General features: G+C 39.2%; 1 protein-coding gene and 1 long non-coding RNA gene across 3 annotated transcripts; one reads left to right on the top strand and one right to left on the bottom strand.

Annotated features, from left to right (window-relative positions):
- Nucleotides 1-2,783: 2,783 nt before the first annotated feature.
- LOC105531597 lies at nt 2,784-6,354 on the bottom strand. Its single transcript, XR_001004827.1, has 2 exons — nt 3,308-6,354; nt 2,784-3,261 (listed from the first exon to the last, which is right to left on the bottom strand). It is a non-coding gene; the product is annotated as an uncharacterized LOC105531597 (long non-coding RNA).
- LOC105531598 (chromosome unknown open reading frame, human C2orf49) lies at nt 6,135-17,326 on the top strand. Of its 2 annotated transcripts, XM_011969560.1 has the most exons (5): nt 6,135-6,463; nt 8,409-8,575; nt 11,661-11,787; nt 11,914-12,036; nt 13,838-17,326. In XM_011969560.1, exons 1-5 carry the CDS (start codon nt 6,365-6,367, stop codon nt 13,892-13,894), a joined length of 573 nt encoding a protein of 190 aa, XP_011824950.1. In that variant the 5' UTR covers nt 6,135-6,364; the 3' UTR covers nt 13,895-17,326. The 2 variants fall into 2 exon arrangements, with proteins under 2 accessions (XP_011824950.1, XP_011824949.1); XM_011969559.1 differs by having other exon boundaries at nt 11,661-12,036.
- The last annotated feature ends 3,655 nt before the right edge of the window (nt 17,327-20,981 follow it).

Genomic DNA, 20,981 nt, shown 5'->3' with positions numbered 1-20,981 from the left:
TAATTTACCATTTTACAAATGCGTCGATTGAGGCAAAGAAAGGTGAATGACTTCCTGTGTTAATTCACTTAGGAAAATATAAATAAAAAAATTTTTAAAGGTGACTTGTCCCAAACCCCATGCTAGTAAGAAAAAGCAACAGTAAGAATCCAGAATTTAGCAACAGTGATTCTTTTTATATAGTTTTGAATGAACAGTTTATGAACAATCTTTGTGTTCTACTTTAGATGATCCAGGAGTGAAAATGTATAACAAGAAATAATTCAGACATATTTATTTTATGAAAGGATTTATCACAGGATTCTTATAATGGCAAGCTCCATATTATTCCATCTAGAAACATCAGTTCCTTCTGAAACTTGAAAAGTCTGTGTCACAAATGACAGGCACCTTCATGTAAATGCCTGTACCATAAATGTGCAAATATGTGCATAGGCCAAATTCCTTGTTTCTATTGGTTACATTTAAGAATATCAATCATACGGCTTTCAAAACAATTATTAACTTCACTTTTAATATTTATTAGATATTCCTGGGGCCCATACCAAGCGTTATTTTACAAAATGTGAAAAAGATGTGCTCCGATGAGAACGATTATTGAAGACTGAGTTGCATCGATATAACGGAATATTTTCATAGTTGCTGTCTACTCTCAAAACTTAGGATCCTTATACTTACACATACTTTGTGCTCCTCACTTTCTCACTGGGTATACACTTGCGAGGGCGAGGATTGTGTCTATGCTCTCTGCTGTATCTTTCTGCATGTAGAAAACACTCAACCAATTTTTAAAAAATTCTTGAAGCTCAATATTGAAATATTGACTAACCAGATGACTTTTTTTTTTTTTTTTTTTTTTTGCTCAGGCTGGAGTGCAGTGGTATAATCTTCTCAGCTCACTGCAACCTCTACCTCCCGGGTTCAAGCCATTCTCCTGCCTCAGCCTCCAAAGTATCTGCAACTACAGGCACGCACCATCACGCAGGGCTAATTTTTGTATTTTTAGTAGAAACAGGGTTTTACCATATTGAACAGGCTGGTCTTGAACTCCTGACCTCAAGTGATCCACCCACCTCGGCTTCCCCAGGTGCTGGGATTACTGGCATGAGCAACCACATCCGGCCTAGATTAACTTTAAAAGAGGCTTTTAATACTAAGATTCCATTATTCTAATATATAAGCTTTTTTTTTTTTTTTTTGAGATGGAGTCTCGCTCTTTAAGAGCACACATGTAGGTTGGTGTCATTTTAGAAGATAAGCAAAGAAAGGTTACATTTTCGATTTTTTTTAAAGCAACAGCTTACTATGTGCCATGTTTTAAGAACTTTTACATGTAATAGCTCATTTAATCATATATACACACACATCCATATACTTGTAATCTAGTTTCACTAAAATAAACTTTTTTGAACTATTATTCACTCAACTATTTCTTGAGCAGCTCCTGTGTGCCAGGTACTATGCCAAAGGCTTCAGCAGATACTGAAATGAGGAAGACAGTCTCTACCCTCAAAGTTTAATGTGCAGTGGTTTATAAGGTAGAGTTGCTAGCCAGCAGTATCATCACCTCTGGACTTGTTAGAAATGCAAATTCTGGTGTCCCCATCCCAAACCTCCTAAATCAGAAACTCGGGTTAGGACCCAGCAAACTATTTTCACAACCCCTCCAGAGGATTCTAACGGGCACACAATTTTGAGGACCACTGGATTAGTGTGATATGTGGAAGAAAAACCCACCTAACCAGATCATAAGGGAAAAAATAATGTGCTCTAGAAGTTTGTTGATAGTGGAGGTCAGTTAGGAAGTATCTGAGGATGGGGAAAGGTTCATTCATCTGCATTCATTCAGCGTACACTTACTGTTCTTGTGCTATGTGGCAGGCACTAAGAGGCCAAAGATGAAAGGTAACATGAGATGAGTGCTGTCATCTGAATGTATACCTCCAAAATTTGTATGTTGAAACCTAATGCTCAAGATGATGGTATTTGGAAGTGGGGTCTTTAGGAGATAATTCTGTCACAAGTGTGGAACCTTCCTGAATTATTGCCCTTATAAAAGAAGCCTAAGAGAGCCTGTTGCCCCATCCACCATGTGAGGACACAGCGAGAAGGTGCCATTTATGAATGGGTCTTCACTACACCCAATCTGCCAGCACCTTGATCTTGGACTTCCCAGCCTCCAGAATTGAGAAATGCATTCTGTTGTTTATAAACTACTCAGTATATGGTATTTTGTTGTAACAACTTGAAATGACTAAGACAGTGGATTTAAAAACAAGCCAGTAGTTTAACTGCTCTAAATAGCTAACAACACAGGTCCAAAATGTGAAATATTGCTTAAACTGTTACCTTCACATTGAAGCTCCTTTATGCTCATGTGTATGTATATACTTTATATATGTGTATATATATATTTTTTAGGAGTCGTGCTCTGTCCCCTAGACTGGAGTGCAGTGGTGCAATCTCAGTTCACTACAACATCTACCTGCTGGGTTCAAGCGATTCTCCTGCCTTAGCCTCCCGAGTAGCTGGGATTACAGGCACTCAAAACCATGCCCAGCTAACTTTTGTTTTTTTTAGTGGAGATGGAGTTTTACCATGTTGGCCGGTCTGGTCTTAAACTCCTGACCTCAAGTGAGCCACCTGCCTCAGCGTCCCAAAGGGCTGGGATTACAAGCGTGAGCCACTGCGCCCAGCCTGCTCAAGTATATTTTTGACACAATATTTTGATGAAATATTTATAACATATCTTAACTGTTACATTATGAACAAGAACCAACACCAGAGTCCTCAGTATATATTTTGTTCATCATGCATTCATTCCACAAACATTTATTGAGCACCTACTAAGTACAAGCACCGTGCAGGCTAATGACTAAGTGAGGGATTCAAAGGAAATGTATGGACCCTGTCCCAGAGGAATGCACAATCTAGTGAGGTGACAATGCCAGGCATGGCAGTGTTTGTTGATTCCCCACAGCTTTGTTCTTGTCAACTATAGTCACCAAATAAAAATGTGAATAAAACCTCAGGATCTTTGAGTGAAGCAAAAATTCTTATAGTTAGCTTAAAATGTTGAGTGCCTTATGGTTACAGATGACAATGTAGCGGGAGTAACCTTAGGCCTGCAAACTCAAATGTGTAACAAAGATAATTTTTTTTCTGTAACTGAAACCTACTTCTATTTGAAGCCTCCATTTACCTGCAGTGACAATAATCTTATCAAACGGGAGGCCCTCCTCCTTTCTTTCAAGTTGAAACCTCCATTTATCTGCAGTGGGCCTCCTCCTTTCTTTCAGTTTGAAACCTCCATTTATCTGCAGTGACAATCTTATCAATGGGAGGCCCGCCCCTTTCTCCAGGGCTTTGTCAAGACTGGGGAGACTACCCGAAGTGCCAAGATGAGAAGAGAGAGACCTTAGGTCCTTGTGTCACTGGTCCCCACAGAAGTTCTGAGATGTTCTTTGTCCACCATAGTGTTTGGTTTTCAGTCTTTTGGTTTCAGGCTTGAGGGTTGGAGATGTCTGTGGCTTCAATTCTCATGTGGTATGGCAGAAATCTCTGTGTGGCGGCCCTTCTGCCTGGACATATTTGAAGCATCACCTCAGAACTTGTTAGAAATGCAAATTATAAGGCCTCCCCATCAACCTCCTAAATCAGAAAGTCAGCAGACTGCAAATTCTCCAGTGTTCCATGCTACAAAGGTTCCGCCCAGGAAGGATTGGGCAGGCATCACCATTCTCTCCTTCCCTTGGAGGAGAGAGGGTAAGTGAATCTCATTCTAGTCCCTCCTCTCTTAATCTCGATTTTTTTTCCTCAGATGACAACCCTTCCATCTCAAGAGTTCTGCTTCAGAGGCACCTAGAACAGTATTAATATAGTTAGTTTTAAGCAAGGAAGTACTCTTAGTTTTAAACTGGGAAGTACTGGAAGAATAAAAAGACATCTTACCTGCCACAAAACATTTTTGCAGATGAACTAAGGCTTCAGGTTAGGCGATGGGTTCAGAAAACCGCAGAGAGAAAAAGCACAGCAAGAACCTGTAACCACTTTTTCAGACTATTAAACTCAAGGTTCTTCCTTCTTACACCATCATCCTGCCACTTCTTTCCTTCGATGACAATCAATAGGATACAAGACGTCTCCAAGGAGAGCCCCCAGAGGAGGCATTTTACACCCTTGAGCTCCAATCCTCACAACATTGCGAGATGGCTTGTAATTTCCATCTCAGAGGGGAGGACGCTACAGCTAGAGTGTATGTCCTAGGTAAGCAAAGAAGCCAAGGTTATAACACAACTCTGAGCCACTCCAAAGCCTGCCCTTTCCTCTAAACTGCCGTCTACGACCAATAACTTTGTAAAAACCAGCTGCCAGTTCTTAAACACTTACTCTGTGTCAAGTGTGTTTACAATTTCTACAATAATCTCCACGCCTTTGATCATCCTTCACAGAAAGTGCTAAGACAGCATTTTCCTGATGAGGGGACTGAAGCTGAGAAACTGAGTAACTCACCCAAGGTTTTGGTGCAACAGAGTAAAACTTGAAATGAGGTCAGGTTTCTAGCCCCAGATTCTCCCAAGGTAGCTGCTTTTGATACTAAAACAATGTGCCTCCTGGTGAAGGAAATGGGGATAATACTAATCACACTCATTTCACTATTGTAATGAAAATCAAATAAGATTTGAGATGTGGAATATGATGATGTTAATACCATGACGCTAATACATTTAACTCCAATTTAAGACAGTCAGATGCCTGCCTCAGCTCAGATTTAAGACTGTTCAATTTTGGGCAAGTCTGATCAGCTTTCTTGGCACCAACCTGAAAGAACTAGACTGAGCAACTTTTAAGTTTCCTCCCAGCTCTGAAATTCAGTTTTTAGACATAAAGTATTACATACATAAATAAGAAAAATTGGGAAACACTTCTCAGCTTTCTCTTTTTGAGGATCTCACTTCTAGTACTCTTTTGAGGTTTATCTTTCGGCATCCTCAGAGTTCTTCATATTTTTGTAGACAATGCAATAATTTCCAATAAAATGACACATCACAGAGGATGCATACAATAAATATTCAAAACATATCTGTAAGTTTTATTTTTTCAGACATGGTACCATTCTGTCGCCCAGGCTGAAGTACAGTGTGGTAATCCTATCTAACTGCAGGCTGGAATTGCTGGGCGCCTGTGATCCTACCACCTCAACCTCCCAAGTAGCTAGTACCGCAGAGACACCACCATGCCTGGCTAATTTTTTTTTTTTTTTTTTTTGTAGATACAGGGTCTTACTATGTGGCCCAGGCTGGCCTAGAACTCCTGGCCTCAAGCAATCCTCCCATCTGAGCCTCCCGAAACGCTGGGATTACAGGCATAAGCCACCACACCCGACAAGTTTAAGTTTTAAATGTGCAAAATATTTAGGGATATGTATCGCTCCCATGAATGATAAAAGAGAAGCAGAAAATATTTCTTAGTAAGTGAATTACTGGGAATTAGACTATAATTGATACCTACAGCAATTTAAAAACTTCACTGTAGCTATTAATACATGCAGAAAAAATGTAGTTGGATTTTATGCTTGCTACTTCCTCACTCTTGAGTAAATTATCCTTTCTATGCATCAGTTTCCTCATCTGAAAAACAGGCATTCTGGTAATACACACCTCATTAGGCTGTTCTGAGGAATGTGATAATACACGTAAAACGCAGTCCCTGCCTGGCACACTGTAAATGTCTAACAAACGTTTGGCGGTTATTACTGGCGTTTCCCAGCCGGTTATTATTTTTTACATGTGAGCAGGTTAATTCAGAGCATTACTTCAAAACAAATACTTGAATACCTATTTGTCCAAGGAGCCTGGGTTACAGGGAATTCACTAAATAAAGCTTCTAGTCTTACGTTATATAGAAGGGCGATGAAGAGACAAGAAACAGATTAAACAAAGAAAAGCACGATAATTTCAGACACAACCACTGCCATATTTAGAGTACTGTATACCGGCCCCCCGCGCCAGAATTCTTTCCCTTGAGGCTGCCCCAGGAATCCCTTTGACCTCTGCCGTTGGACGTCACAGAAAGCGCGACCAATCGTCGCCGGCTCCCGGAGCTTCACTCTTCCCTCCCTTCCTGCAAAACTTGACACGCCATTTGTTTCTACGTCTGACATCGTTCTCTTTTCTCTGGTCCCTGCGAGCTTTTGCAAGCTGGACCAGGCCCCAACACTCGCACCAGCTGCGAGAGAAAGAGGCCGGCATGCGGCGCACTCAGAGTGACGACACACTCGAGTCTCCGCCCGGGTACATCACTTCCGGAACGCTTCCTTCGCGGGGCTTTGTGGGTAGCCGACTGGGGTCTCCTGGCGACGACGATGGCGGGGGATGTGGGCGGTCGCAGCTGCACGGACTCGGAACTGCTGCTGCACCCGGAGCTGCTGTCCCAAGAGTTCCTTCTCCTCACTCTAGAGCAGGTTGGGCGCGCCGGATCGGAGGGAGAGAGGGAAGGAGGGCGGGCGAGTGGGCCTTCCCAGGTGAGGCGCTTGCACCTGAGCTTGCCTTAAGTAGCCCTCGGCAACCACTGACACTCCCGCCGGGTTTGTGCCACTCTCCACCCACGCAAACCAGCCAGCTGTCCCCTCGCTCCCCCTCCTCGCCTCCTCTCCGAAAAAGAGACGTCCGTAGAATATCAGGAATGCTTGGGAAATAGGGCTTATCTATCTGAGTCCCGATGGCTTGTAAAGAGGAATCCCAGGCGACACCCCCTGCCTGTGTGTAAGCACCGACCTGAGGAAGAAAGGAAGTGGGGAAGAAGCGTAGAATAGACATGGAAGGTAGAAATCATGGACTGTCAGGACTGGAAAGCATCTGAGAAGCCGTCCATTGCACACCCTCTCTAATCGTTTAAAGATGATTAAACAGTTCTAGAGAGATGAAGTGACTTGTTTAAGGTCACAGCATCTGTAAATGGTACTGCCCGGGGGAGAATTCAGGGCTCCTGGCTCTCCATGTAGTGCGTGCTCTTTTCCAGCTGGTGTGGCCTGTAGTAATAGGAGAAAAATGAGAAAGGAAAAAAGTGATGTTTTAAGTGATAGAGAATTACTGAAAGTTTCCTTGGGGTTTATGTAGCGTATTTTGTTGTTTTCCATATGGTTTTCCCCTGGTACCCTATCTTTCTTGAATTTCAAGTCCTCTTGCCAAGTAGAGCTTATTTTAATTATGGTAGTAAGTTTTTACCTGTGGTTATCAAACTTTTTAGGTACTTAAGAATCCGTCGAGGGCTTGCTAAAACACAGATTGATGGGCTCCGTCCCCTGTTTCTCGTTCAGTAGTTCTGGAATGTGGCCTGAAATTTTGCATTTTTAACCAGCTGGTTGCTGGCCTAGACAGCACGCTTTGAGAACAGCTGTCCTAAGGCAATACTTTCCAAAGTAACGGGCCTGTGAATTCTCTGGGAATGTTGTCCAAGAGAATCCTGGGAGTTTCCCCTACCTCTGAGTGAGTACAGGGTAAAAATAGGTGAGTCCAATATACGAAAGAGAAGTAAAATGTGCTTTTATTAGTTTTTGTTAGAGGATATAGGCTTGTCAGTTGTACTGTTTAATGTTTTCAATGTAATGTTTTCAAGCCTTTCTGAGTTGAAATTGAAGAGCCTGTGATCTCATTTCCATTCTCATTTTTCCTTCTTAAATCCAAAGTCTGTCTTCATGACTACTACTGTGCTTATGCTGTGGTTTTCATGATGTCAAGAACAAATTGGAAAATGAGGAGGAATTTGGTGATTTAGATAGAGATGGTTGGACAGTGACTGGAGGCTTACTTGAAAGGACCAGTGAAAATGGGGTGCAGGCTTTTCTAATGATGTACTGCTACTGTCATCAGTACGGGGATAACAGTTTCTATCTGTGGTATTATTTGAAATCTTAGTAGTTAACTTCAATTTAGGAAGCACCAGATTAGAGAAGCACGAGAAATATAAGACAGACGGAGACCTTCATCCCACTAATCTGATCATGATAGTAACACTCAAAGTAGCTTATTGACAGAATGTGGTGATTGTTAATCATTGTTAGCTTTCTTTTGTCTGTTTTTCCCGGGCAGTCTCCCGTTTTCAATCCCCTTTGTATATTAAGATAATATTACTGGAAATGATCTTTCATGCTTGGTGTGTTGGCTGAGCAGTTGTGGACAGCAATCCTTGTCACACTGAGAAAATAGGACCGTTGTCTTTAAGATGAGGCTGAACCTCATATTTACAGAATTCAACCTATAACACTGCCTCTGAGTGCACGTGTTTTGTGAAAATGGTTTTTTATAATTTGTTATTTAAGCAGTCATGTTTTACCCTGTTAGGTAAGGTGGTTACTTACTAAAATCAAAAATGTTGTTTTGAAATTGCTTTTGTTTCCTTTCCCACAGAAGAACATAGCTGTTGAAACTGATGTAAGAGTAAACAAAGACAGTCTTACTGACCTTTATGTCCAGCACGCAATACCATTGCCTCAGAGGGATTTGCCGAAGAATAGATGGGGGAAAATGATGGAAAAGAAAAGAGAACAACATGAGATTAAAAATGAGACTAAAAGGTACTTTTTGGTGGTTCTGGTTTTCAATTTATCTTATATAACTAAACAGTTATTGATTTTTCCTGAAGTAAACTTAAGTAAAAAAGTTATTTACTCAATAACTATCTATTGAGCACCAGGCACTGTCCATATAGCAGTGAATAAAACTGACAAAATTCCCTGCTCATATTTTTGTTGGGAGAAACATAATAACACAGTTAAGATATGGTATTGTTATATAGTAATAAAGACCAGGGAGAAAGATTACAATTTTTGGTAAATTGTCCAGGAACGATCTTAGTGAGAAATGACATTTTAGTAGAGAGACCTGTAGGAAGAAGAGAACAAGCTAGCATTCCAGGTAGAATACAAGAGGCTGGATCTGGAATGTGCCCATCATATACCAGAAACAACAAAGCAGCCATCAGGGCTGGATGGCGAAGTAGGAGGAACGAGTTGTATTGGGGGCCAACGGGAGAGGTTGTCAGATCATGTAAAGCTTTGTAAGTCATTGTAAGGAATTTGGCTTTACTCTGAGATGAGAAGCCACTAGAAGGTTTTAAGCAGAGTGGTGACATCATTAGATGTACATTTTGACAGGAGACTCTGGCTGCTGTCCTAAGAAGTGATTTAAGGTGTGTGGGGAGGGAATGGGCGTGTATAAGAGTGGAAGCAGGGAAACAAATTAGAAGGCTATACTGTGATCCAGGCAATAGATGGCGGCAGCTTTGACTACAGTAGTAAATTTGGTAGGTTGGAGCATGCATGTTTGAAGATAGAGCCAATAGGATTTCCTGAATTTTGAGAAAAAAGTCAAGTCAGGTAAAACTCTAAGGTCTTTGAATAATACACAAATGGAAGGGCCTGTTAACTAGCTTAAGTTATGCTATTTAAAATTATTTAATTTCAAAAAAATTTTTATAAAACCACAAGCAAGTGATTTTTCTTTTTTAAAGAAAATTACATGTGATTAATCAGTGTTGTTGATTGGTTAATAAGTACAAAGTGTCCTAAGATCCTTAAGTGAACTCTTCTGTGTCTATTATATCTCAAGTGGATACTATCGATCAATTAATTTTTTTAGCACCTTCTATTTGTAAGACACCATCATAGGCAATCCACTAGAAGCAGTGAGAGAATACAGAGTAGGAGGGTGGGGGTAAAGGGGGGTATGTTCCTCTGAGTTTTAATCTCTGTTTTACAGAGAAAAACTTAAGGATTGAGATTATTCTCCAAGTACGAAGAATACATGTCTCCTCATTGTCTTTTGGAAAATACACACATAGTATGACCTTTGATCAAGAATGCATTTCAGATTGACCGTCATTTTAGCTTGGTGGTTACTTTCACTTGTACAGACTATGTAGTGGTGTTAACTTTCATAAATATGGCTTACACTGCATATGACTTTTAATTTACTTTTGCTGTTATTCAGCCAGTATTTTCCTCTTGATCAGCACATTCAGGCATATTGTTCTAGTAAGCAAAACTTTATGTGCTGGTCATAGTTTCCTTTGAAGCAATCTTCGTACAACTGTCTTGATTAGTCCCCCAAAATCATTTCGGAAAGGATCTTTGACTGTTTTTTAAATTCACAATTGGATCAGAGCATTAGAACTGGAAGGATCCAAGAGATTATCTTGTATTGTTGAACTGCTTATTATTTTATCTGTGGAGGAACTGAGATCCTGAGAAGAGCTATAACATGCCCACGGTCACACAGAGCTAGGACCAGGTCCATAGCAACATAGCCCAGTGCTTCTCAAACTTTAATGTGCCTCTTGAATCTTAGATGAAACAAATTGTCAAACCCTGCTCTCAGTCCCTGTTTCCCTTCTACAAAGGCAGTGGGTATACAGTGAGCTTATTTCTCATTTTCTACCAAATGATGTTCAGTGATGACCCAAGAATTGTTGAGTTTGGCCAACTGCCTAGGAGTCTGGTTCAAAGGTGGGTTTGATGTATTAGTTCAGGTTGATGCCCCAGATTCTCCATTTCTTACAAGCTCCCAAGCTAATGACGTTGCTGTGCTGGTGCTGCTGGTCCCTGGATCACACTTTGAGTGGCAGGGCTAAAATGTTCTTCCTGATAACTGGCTATGTCAAGTTCTTTTAACATGTTTAATTAAAAGGATTTTTTTTTTTTTGAGGCCAGGCGCAGTGGCTCACGCCTGTAATCCCAGCATGTTGGGAGGCTGAGGCGGGTGGATCACCCTGAGGTCAGGAGTTCAAGACTAGCCTGGCCAACTTGGTGAAACCCCGTCTCTACTAAAAATACAAAAATTAGCTGGGCATGGTGGCATGCACCTGTAATCCCAGCTACTCAGGAGGCTGAGGCAGGAGAATCGCTTGAACCTGGGAGGTGGAGGTTGCAGTGAGCCGAGATCGTGCCATTGCATGCCACCGTGGGCAACGAGAGTGCAACTCCCTCTCAAAAAAAAAAAAAAAAAATTTTTTTTTCAATTGATCTGTGATATAGCTTGAGGTATAATAAGTAGTAAGCAAATGAATGCTTTCATTATTAACCTTTACTATTAAGAGTGGAAATTAGGTTTCCAGGAGGTAAATATGAGACACTTGCCACATTTTACAATTGAACTTGTACAAATGTCATAGTTACAATTAGTTTAGAAAATGCCTTGGCTTTAGAGACCTTTATTGAATGGAGTAGAATGCTGTGCGTCATTTGTAGACTGCTACTGTGGTAGTCTTGGTATAGTTTTATAGTTTATTATCCTTTTTAAATAATAACAGATTACATGGTTAAGATAACCTCATCAATAAGCTGGTGTTTGTTTTTTAACTAGGAAATCTCATTTTAAGTTCCAGGGCTAGATGGTTAATTGATGTTTTAAAAATAGCTGCATCTTGTGTATACATTAAAGCTAACTTTGAATTTCTTGTACTTAACTATTTTAAACTTTGAAATAAAACACTAGGAAATTCTTTCATTTAGAGAGAACATAGAAAATTCATTTTTAATAGTCTCACTTAGAATAGATTAGTCTTATCAAGAAATCTTTTTGTTTACTGTTTATTTTAACTTGAATTCCAGTGAACTTGAATTCCAGATGGTATTTTTCAAGAGTGCATCTCTTTGATTTCAGGAGTAGTACTGTAGATGGGTTAAGGAAAAGACCCCTCATCGTATTTGATGGAAGTTCAACAAGTACAAGCATAAAAGTGAAAAAGACAGAGAATGGAGATAATGATCGACTCAAGCCTCCCCCTCAGGCAAGCTTTACCAGTAATGCCTTTAGAAAATTATCAAATTCCTCTTCGAGTGTTTCACCCCTAATTTTGTCTTCCAATTTGCCTATGAACAATAAAACGGAACACAATAATAATGACACTAAACAGAACCATGACTTAACGCATAGGAAAAGTCCTTCAGGCCCTGTGAAGTCGCCACCATTGTCCCCTGTTGGAACTACTCCAGTGAAGTTAAAGCGAGCTGCTCCTAAAGAAGAAGCAGAGGCCATGGTAAGTATGGGGGTGGTTTCCATGCTGGTAAGTGGTCTGAATGAAACCTGAGCAGTCTGCCTGATGACGGGAGGTGGGTTGACTGTGCTACATTCTGTTCTTGAACCCTTTTGATGGTCTGTCCAATTTGTATAATACATCTCATTACTCCAGTACTTGAATCCTGGAATTTTAAAATCCGTGGTGATTAATGTTTTTAAAAGTTCACTCAAGTTATTTCTGCTTAAATACGTAGAGAGAGGAGCTGTTAGGCAGTTTTCCTAGATTTTTCTCATTTAATTCCTTTAACTGTCTTGGAACTAAAACAGATAAATATTCCTTTATTAGCAGGGTTTAGAACATTAAATAATTTGTCCAGGGTCACACATTTATTAAGTAGCATTTGGGGCCTGACCTTAAGTCTCTCTTAAACCCACACCTTAAACCCACACCATACCTTAAACCCACACCAGAATCTTTTTAAGATTTACCACTTGCCTCGCCTGCTGCTCAGGTTACCTCGCTTTGTGGGGATAGCCGAAGTTGGGGAAATCTATTATGTTGCGCTCTACTATGTTGAGTCATTTGGATGCTTGTTGGCAAATTTGGTGCAGTTAACACAATGTATTAGAGTTTAATTTGTGAGATGAGTTTTTATATATACGTATATATATGTAATATATACAGGCTCTTCAGAAAAGTACTTTTACTTTTAAATACCTAGTAGTTTAATAGCCGTTATTCCTGTAGTATACTTTGGCTTTGGTATTATTATCATCTAATCATGTATCAAAGGGATCAAAACTCGGAAAATTCAAACATTCTAAAATAGTAGACCCTGGGAAAAGAAAACCACCTGACTTGGTCATGAGTTTTTTACTTTCATGAGTTCATTGACTCCTGTCAGTAACCCTATGAAGTAGGCATCTTCGTTATTCCTATTTCACAGATAAGGAAACAGAAACTTAGTAAATTTAAATAAGTTTGTCCAGAGTTCCGGAGTTATTAGTAAGCGACCGGACTGCAATTTGAATTTAGGTTTCTTCGATCCCAGGGCACACACTCCGGAGGCCATGCTTCCTCCATACACCCTTCAGCTACCTTTGTAGGAGAGAGGAGGAAGGTGTAGGATAAGAGTTAGAATAATAAAGCTACATCTCAAATATTGCCATAAGGAGTAAGCCTCAGAATTTTTTTTTTCCAGGCTGTTAAACAGCATTTCTCTACCCTAGAAAATTTTACTCTTTTATAGATACGAGATACATATTTTTGTAGAGACGGGGTTTCACCAAACCTCTTGGCCAGGCTGGTCTCAAACTCCTGACCTCAAGTGATCCGCCTGACTCGGCCTCACAGAGTGCTGGGATTACAGACGTGAGCTGCCTGCCTGGCCTGTTTCCCACTGACTGGATTGCCAAGTTGATGGGGGAGATGGGCTGGACAGGGAGAAGGCAGATCTGGAGCAGTCAGTGGTTTTCAACCCTGATTGTATGTTAAGATCACTTGAAGAGCTTCCAAAAATAAGCAAAAAGAAGTCAGAGCCTTATCCCCCACCTTTTATGGATTCTGGTTTAATTGGTTCTAGGATAAGACCAGGCCTGGGGCATGTTTTTAAGTGCTCTGAGTTATTCTAAACTACACAGGTTTGAGAACCACAGCGCTAGAAAACTCACCCCCTTCTCTTTGAATATATTCCCACCAGATGGCAGCAGTGATCTTCCATTAATATGTTAATAGTAAACCTTGGTTGTTTAAAATGTTCATTTTAGTTGTTTTCTGATATTCCTACAAGTATAAACTGATTTCTGTTCATGTCTTTCAGAATAACCTGAAGCCCCCACAAGCAAAAAGGAAGATACAACATGTTACTTGGCCCTGAAGAAAAGTTTCCAAAAATGTAAATATACTGTAACTGTAGTTTTTCAAACATGTTCATATATATTGACAATATTTACAGAAATCCTGATTATTGTGGAATTTTCTTAAGAGGTTCCAAATAGGTTTAAAAAAATAAAGGATTTATTTTCCTTCCCTTCTTCCCTCCCTCCCTTCCTTTTTTAAAATTCTTGCCTGTCTTGCCCTGATTAGGAAAGAATATCTTTTAAAACCAATGGCTTAGTATATGTCATTTATATTGACCCTACTGAAATCATTAGCTGCAAGTCTGCTGTAAAGCATCCATTGAATTGGCCAGGCACAGTGGCTCACGCCTGTAATCCCAGCTTTTTGAGAGGCTGAGGCGGGCAGATCACCTGAGGTCAGGAGTTCGAGACCAGCCTGACCAACAGGGAGAAACCCCGTCTCTACTAAAAAATACAAAATTAGCCGGGCATAGTGGTGCATGCTGTAATCCCAGCTACTCGGGAGGCTGAGGCAGGAGAATCGCTTGAACCCAGGAGGTGGAGGTTGCGATGAGCTAAGATCATGCCGTTGCATTCCAGCCTAGGCAACAAGAGCGAAACTCCATCTCAAAAAAAAAGAAAGCATTCAGTGAATTTTAGGAGTTACTCTCATTAGCCTTGTTCAGAGTCTTTGGGGAAATTTGAGATTTTTTTAAAAACTCAAATATTTTACTAGTTTGCCTGCCATTTTAATTTCTTTTACAAAGCAGAAGCATATAAGAGTTTATCATAGTATTTTAGTAAATATTGCAACATTCATCCTTAAAGGTTCACCAAGAAAAGCATCTTTGTAGTACTGCTGGAAAACTATTGAGAATATACAGATAAAAATGTGTTCTTTAATTGCTTACATTGCTTCTTCCCATAAAAAGCAAAAAGGAATCAGTGCTTGCTATTGTTCCTTTCCTTGAAGTTGTAACAATTGATATATGTATTATGAGTTGACTGGTCGATTCTGCACCTGGCCCATCCTTTAGAATGTTCTTGTCATGCAGCAGTCCTACCTACTGTTTTCATGAGCAGTCTGTGATCTCACTCTGTGAGTTCAGCTATTACTCGCTCCGGGGAGCTTAATCTTTTCAGAATGACGTTGATTTAAAAAATCTTAGGCAGAGTAATCATGTTAGAGGTGGTATTCGATGGAAGAAAGTTTAGAGAATTGGGAGTGGGGGTAGAATTCTAGAATTTATAAGAGTCCAGGAAGCATAGCAGTCAGGGGCAAAAATTAGTGTAATATGGAGTAGGCAATAGAGGAGCCACTGGAGTCGGAAGTCACTGCAGAGTGCAGCATAGGAAGATGGACTCCTAGCTTACATGCGATTCCCTGCAGCTGTAATATAGACTCTTCCCACAGGGCTGTTCCACACAGAATTGCCTGCTAAGGTTTTTTGTTTATTTTTGTTCGAGTGGTATTTTTCACTCCAGTTGTATAATGGAAATCAGTGGGAAGATAGGGTTTACCTTATATTCATGAGTTCTAGTTTCTACTGTTCTGCTGTGTGTTTCTAAGCAAAAGCAAAGGATACTTCATACTTTTTTGTTATATGATTGATCTTCAAATTGGGATTTACCTTTTTAAATATGTTTTAAAGTAGTCTTATTTCTCTTTTGATTTGTTAAAAGAAGCATTTTAGTTCAGCTATTGAATAGCCTTCCAAAAAATTAATTCAGCCTTGCAGGTAAGTATCATACTAAGACTTTAACCCAATAGTTTTTAATCATTTTGCCTTTATTCCAGACTGTAAATCTGTACACATAAGATAAAACATACTAAGTACTGCATAAATTAATGTTACAGTAAATTGTTATCTGCAGGGCTGATAGACATAATAATGTTGGTGGGCAACTGTGATCCTATACATAAATATATGCAAAAAGAGATTTTAAAAGTGCAGATTTTAGAGTAGATGGACAAATTTTATTTTATATTCAGTTGTCCTTTCCGCTTCCTTCTGTGTATCTCTCTTAGTTGAGAGAGAGTTAGCCATTTGACGATTTTAAGTCAGTGGGAACTTATTTTTAGTTACTCAATAAAATTAATATTTTATTTGTATTTTAACTTACAGAGTAGGTTGGTAATAACAGCTGAACTGTGTAACATTGTTGCTTCAAATTGAAGTTTATATTATGAACATTCAGAATCAGTGCTCATGTAGCAGCATATTATTGAGCTATTTTGAGTTTGAAATGATGTGGAGAAACGCTAAACCATTTACTATGGGTTAACATGATCCCACCTTCTTAGAGCTTTGTTCCTTCTGAAGGTGTATGGATACAGCTTGTCTTGAAATGTCTTTCTCCACATAGTGAAGCATGCTGAATGCTGGGAATCTGGAGCAGCAGCCCTGGGAGCCCTATGTTTTGAAGTATTTTGGTTTGCTTCAAAGGTTAGAAGAACTTGATATGTATGGCAAACAACTTTAGAATACTAGTTACTCACTAACATAAGGCGGATAATGTTGCTCTTGATTCTATATTCCAGTAAAGCCAGCTTTTCTTATTGGAGTAGGCAAATGAATGGCATTAGAGTTAGTGGGTGGCTTGTAAGTTGTAGTTATAGTCACTTTACCACTTCCTGCCATTAGCAGGCATCCTTGTTTTTTCTTCCTTTCCCTCATTGTTCCTTCTTTACCCTTTCTCCTTACACATTTTCTTTCTCTATTTTAATTCTCCTTCCTCCTTACTGTAGAACCCAAGCTTCTGGCTTAGGTTTGCAAGTCTTATTGCTTGGCCCTCCTCATTCAATGAGGGGTGAAGATAGGCTGACCCCCTGTCCTCTTACATTTGAAGGATCATAGACTGCTGTGTGAATTCTGGAAAGTCTCAGGACCCTACAGCACCAGGGCACTGAATGACTTCTCAATGGCTGTAAAGACAGTACAGTTTTCCAAAGTAGCCTAATTCATCTGGACAGCTAGCAGGCACTTTGGAAAGCTGGTTCAGTTACTACTATGAGGCCATAATATATTTGCTAGTATTAAAATTCTTCAGAATTGGAATTATTATTTGAAATAATATTTTGGTTGACTTAAGTTTTGAGAGACGATTCTAAAACTGATCTAGAGACTCATTCAATAGCAATGTGACCTTTTAAAAACTTACATTAAGTAAAACTGCCAGTAGATTAAATCATATATATATATATATATATATATGTAAGAGCTTCCTCTATTTACTACTGTTGAACTTCAGTAATTTTTAGAGGCTAAATGATGGTCAAATGTTTTTAAGTGTGCTCTTTTATTAAATGCTTGTGCAGGTTTTGTAATTCAGTACAGAAAAGTTTAACCTTGTACATTTTGTATGTAAAAAGTCTTTTAAGTAGCCTTATCCTTATTTAAATAAACAGAATAAAATTACCTTGAGTAGGTCTGTTGTTCTTATTAAAATGGAAAAATGCTCTGTAATGACTTGATCTGTTTTTATTCGAGTAAACAATTTTGGAAAATATTCTTTATAGTACAACTTTCTGTACCTGGATTAAGATCAGATGTGATTTGAGTAGTCCAACCACGTCTTGCAGCCCTTCTTTGAATGAGAGGATGGCTGGAGTAGTCTGGTGCTGGGATATCATGGTGCTACAGAGCCTGATACGTTGACTGTCACTACATGTTGAAGGATGGAAATAGAAGTCTCTGAACCTTCCCATGTAATGTTAAAACTCTTAACAAAATGAGACAAACTAGAGATTCAGTTGAGAGATTTTATGTTAGAGTGATCTGAAAAAAAGTTAATTTCTAAACTGCTATCTTAATATTACTGTATTTAGAGACTGATGCTCTAAATTAAATAACTTGGAAAAGACTCAGGTAACTTTCTACTTTGTCTTTTGTTTTATTTTAGAGATGAGGTCTTGCTCTGTCACCCAGAGCTGGAGTGCAGTGGCATCATCATAGCTCACTGCAGCCTCGAACTCCTTGGCTCAAGCGGTCCTCATGCTTCAGCCTCCTGTAGCTGGAACTACAGGCATGCACCACCACACCCAGCTTCTACTTTGTACTTCACACGTAGATTCTTCATTTTTTTTTTTGTCTGGACAGAAGAGACAAAAGTCTTATTTCCACTTAGATTGTTTTTACTGAAGTACATTTTACTCACTAAAGTACATTACTTTTTCAGTTTTTTAATAACTTGATCATCTTATTGTGGAATAAAAAATAGAGATTTGAATTGCCTGTGTATTTGTTGAGTACCTACTATGCTAGCTCTTGGGAATGAACAAGGCAGATTAAGTACTTGCTCTCATAGAGAAAACAGACAAGTGAACCAGGATATAATGGACAGTTGGTAGAAAATAAAACAGGGTCATGAAATGGTGAAGGACAAAGAAAGTAGGATGAGGAGCTATTTTAAACACAGTGGTTAGGAAAGGCCTCTGAAGATACTGTATTTTGAAGAGAGCATGACTAAGGCATAGCTATGGAAAGCTTTCAGGAGAAGGATTCTACATGTGTCTGATTTTAGATGGCTGCATAGTCCTCCCATCAAGGCTGGAGTCAGCTTCCCACCACTTGTATATGGACTGGCCTTGTAACTTGCTTTGATCAAGTGAATGCTTCTACTCTTACACTTGGACCTCTGCTTGCAGCCCTGTGAAAAAGCCCAGGCTACCCAATGGAAATGCATGGTTCTCCCAACACCCAACAGCTAGCACTAACTGCCAGACATGTGACCAGTAGTCACCTATCCCCGGTCTAGCTGCCAGCTAACTAAAGCTGCATGATGAGCTTCCTGGTGGAATCAGTCCAAATTGATGACACTCAGAATCATGAGTGAATAAAGTAGGAGTTGTAGAAAGCCGCTAAGTGTTGGGGGTAGTTTGCTACCCAGCAGTAGGTAACAGGTACCAGACAAGGACAAAACATGAAAGCCCTAAGACTTACGAGGTTCTTAGAACAGAAAGACTGGTGTGGCTCAAGTGAATGAAAATAGGGGCAATGGTAGTATAAAATGACGTCAAAGAATAGGCAGGACCAGATGATGTATGACCCTACGTAGGACTTTGGATTTGATTCTAATACCAATTGGAAGCTGTTTGTTAACTCTGTTGAGACTTAACCAAGCATTCAGTTTAGTCAAAAATAGACTAGTTGAGTAAGTCGATAATAGCCCTGTCTTTTATCTTCAAGTAAAATTAGCCAAATTCTGTTTTGTTTTTTTAATCTTCAGGTAAATAGTTTAAACTAAAACTTATTTGACGAACAGTTAAACCTTTAAGAGACTTTAAAATGCTTTACCAGTTATGGTGAAAGACAAATACTTTTCATAAATACAAAACCATCCTATCTTTCGAAGCCTTCTGTTATGTCTGTTCTGCCTTGCTATGTAATTTTTGAAAATAAACTTTTAAAAAATAAACTAGGACAGTTTTAGATTTTTGGAGACATTGCCACAGTAGTACAGATTTTTAACATAGCCCACACTGTTTCCCTGCTAACATACATTCGCATGGTACCTTTGTTGAAATGACTCATTATTAACTAAAGTTCATAATTTTTTTCAATTTTCTGAGTTTTTCCCTAGTACCGTTTTACAGTGCCAGGATCCTACCCAGGATACCATGTTATTTCGTTGTCATGTCATGTTAGGCTTCTCTTGGATGTGACAGTTTCTCAGACTTTCCTTGTTTTTGATGACTTGACAGTTTTGAAGAGTAATGGTCAGGTAAATACCTGGGGAATGTTCCTCAATTGAGATTTTTCTGATGTTTTCTCATGACTAGACTGGGGCTGTGTGTTTTGGGGGGAAGACCACAGAGGTAAATTGCTATTTTCATCACATTATTTTGAGAACACATACTGTAAACATGATATTACTTTTGAGGTTAACTTTAATCTCATTTGGCTGACATAGTGTTTGTCATTTTTTTTCCACTATAAAGTTACTGCTTTTCCCTTCTGAATGTCACTTTTGCCCCCCACCCCCTCTCTCCCTGCAAAAAAAAAAAAAAAGGTTATTTCTATTTCCCCTTTTCATACATACTGTGCTCTTTGGGACAAAGTCACTTAAGGAATGCGGAGTTACTTTGCTGGCGAAGTACCTAAATTATTTGTAATTCTGCACAGGAGACTTATCTATTCTCTACCATTAATTTTATTCAATGATGTATGTCAGTATGACTCATGGATACTTACTTTGTATTTTGGGTTAAAGTCTAATGTGTGTTTTTGTTTTTTGTTTTGTTTTTTAACTCAAATTATTTCTTGCATTGGCCATCAAAAGCTCTTTCAGTTACCTCCCATTTCCTTGTGACTTTCCCCATCATTGTGTTTTCTTTGAACACTTCCTTTCTGGTACTATAGGATGCTCTAGTGTCATTTTGTATATTTCTTGGCCAAGCCCTAGAATGAATCATTTCTCTAAGAAGCCTTGGCTCCTTTTATTGAAAACTGAGATCTGGGTACTAAGTATGCTGATTGCTACTGGGGCGTCATTGTTTTTAGGCCTCCTCAACTGACAGAGCAAGGAAATATATGTATGTATATTAAGCCCTATAGGTGTACATTTCTATAGATTTATGTATATGTAACCATCTGTACCTATAGTAGTAAAACATGAGCTCATACTATGTCTCTGACTCGATTACCATATTGATCATTCCAGACTTCCCTTGCATGTCTGTAACCTCCCACTCCAACGGTGAGAAACATGGCTCCTAGCAACCACCATCCATTTACCCAGCAGTAGTTGCAGGAGTTGTTAGCCTGTACCCATGTGGGAAACGACTTTATCAGCTAGATGAGAGTGATTATAAATTGTTAATTATGAGAGTGACTATGTTCATTCCTTTTGCCTTTAATCTTAGAGACTCCAACTCATTTCTAATGTTGCTCAAGTCGTATCATTTAAGATAGTTTTGCAGTTTTGTTTTAATGAAAAAGAATGTCAAATTGACTTTTCTCTATTAACAACAAAATAAATCCCTAGACAACAGCGATTCACCAGTTTTAAGGTGTCTACTCTATACTTAGGCTCTAAATAAGGAACTGAAGTAAATAAAACATGGTCCCTGTCCTCAAGGGCCTTTTCTTCTTTTGTTTGGGGTTTTTTTTTTTTTTTTTTTTT

The sequence above is a fragment of the Mandrillus leucophaeus genome, unplaced genomic scaffold (genome assembly GCF_000951045.1).
Source record: "Mandrillus leucophaeus isolate KB7577 unplaced genomic scaffold, Mleu.le_1.0 Scaffold9, whole genome shotgun sequence".
Classification (NCBI taxonomy): Eukaryota; Metazoa; Chordata; class Mammalia; order Primates; family Cercopithecidae; genus Mandrillus; species Mandrillus leucophaeus.
The sequence above is the reverse complement of the archived record's forward strand: the minus strand, read 5'-3'. Positions and strand labels throughout refer to the sequence as shown.

Bases quoted from the DNA above. Each gene is read 5' to 3' on its own strand.
- LOC105531598 (XM_011969559.1), top strand. From the start codon at position 6,365: ATGGCGGGGGATGTGGGCGGTCGCAGCTGCACGGACTCGGAACTGCTG. The intron at 6,464-8,408 runs GTTGGGCGCGCC...CCTTTCCCACAG, and splicing joins TTCTCCTCACTCTAGAGCAG to AAGAACATAGCTGTTGAAAC. The intron at 8,576-11,660 runs GTACTTTTTGGT...CTTTGATTTCAG, and splicing joins ATTAAAAATGAGACTAAAAG to GAGTAGTACTGTAGATGGGT.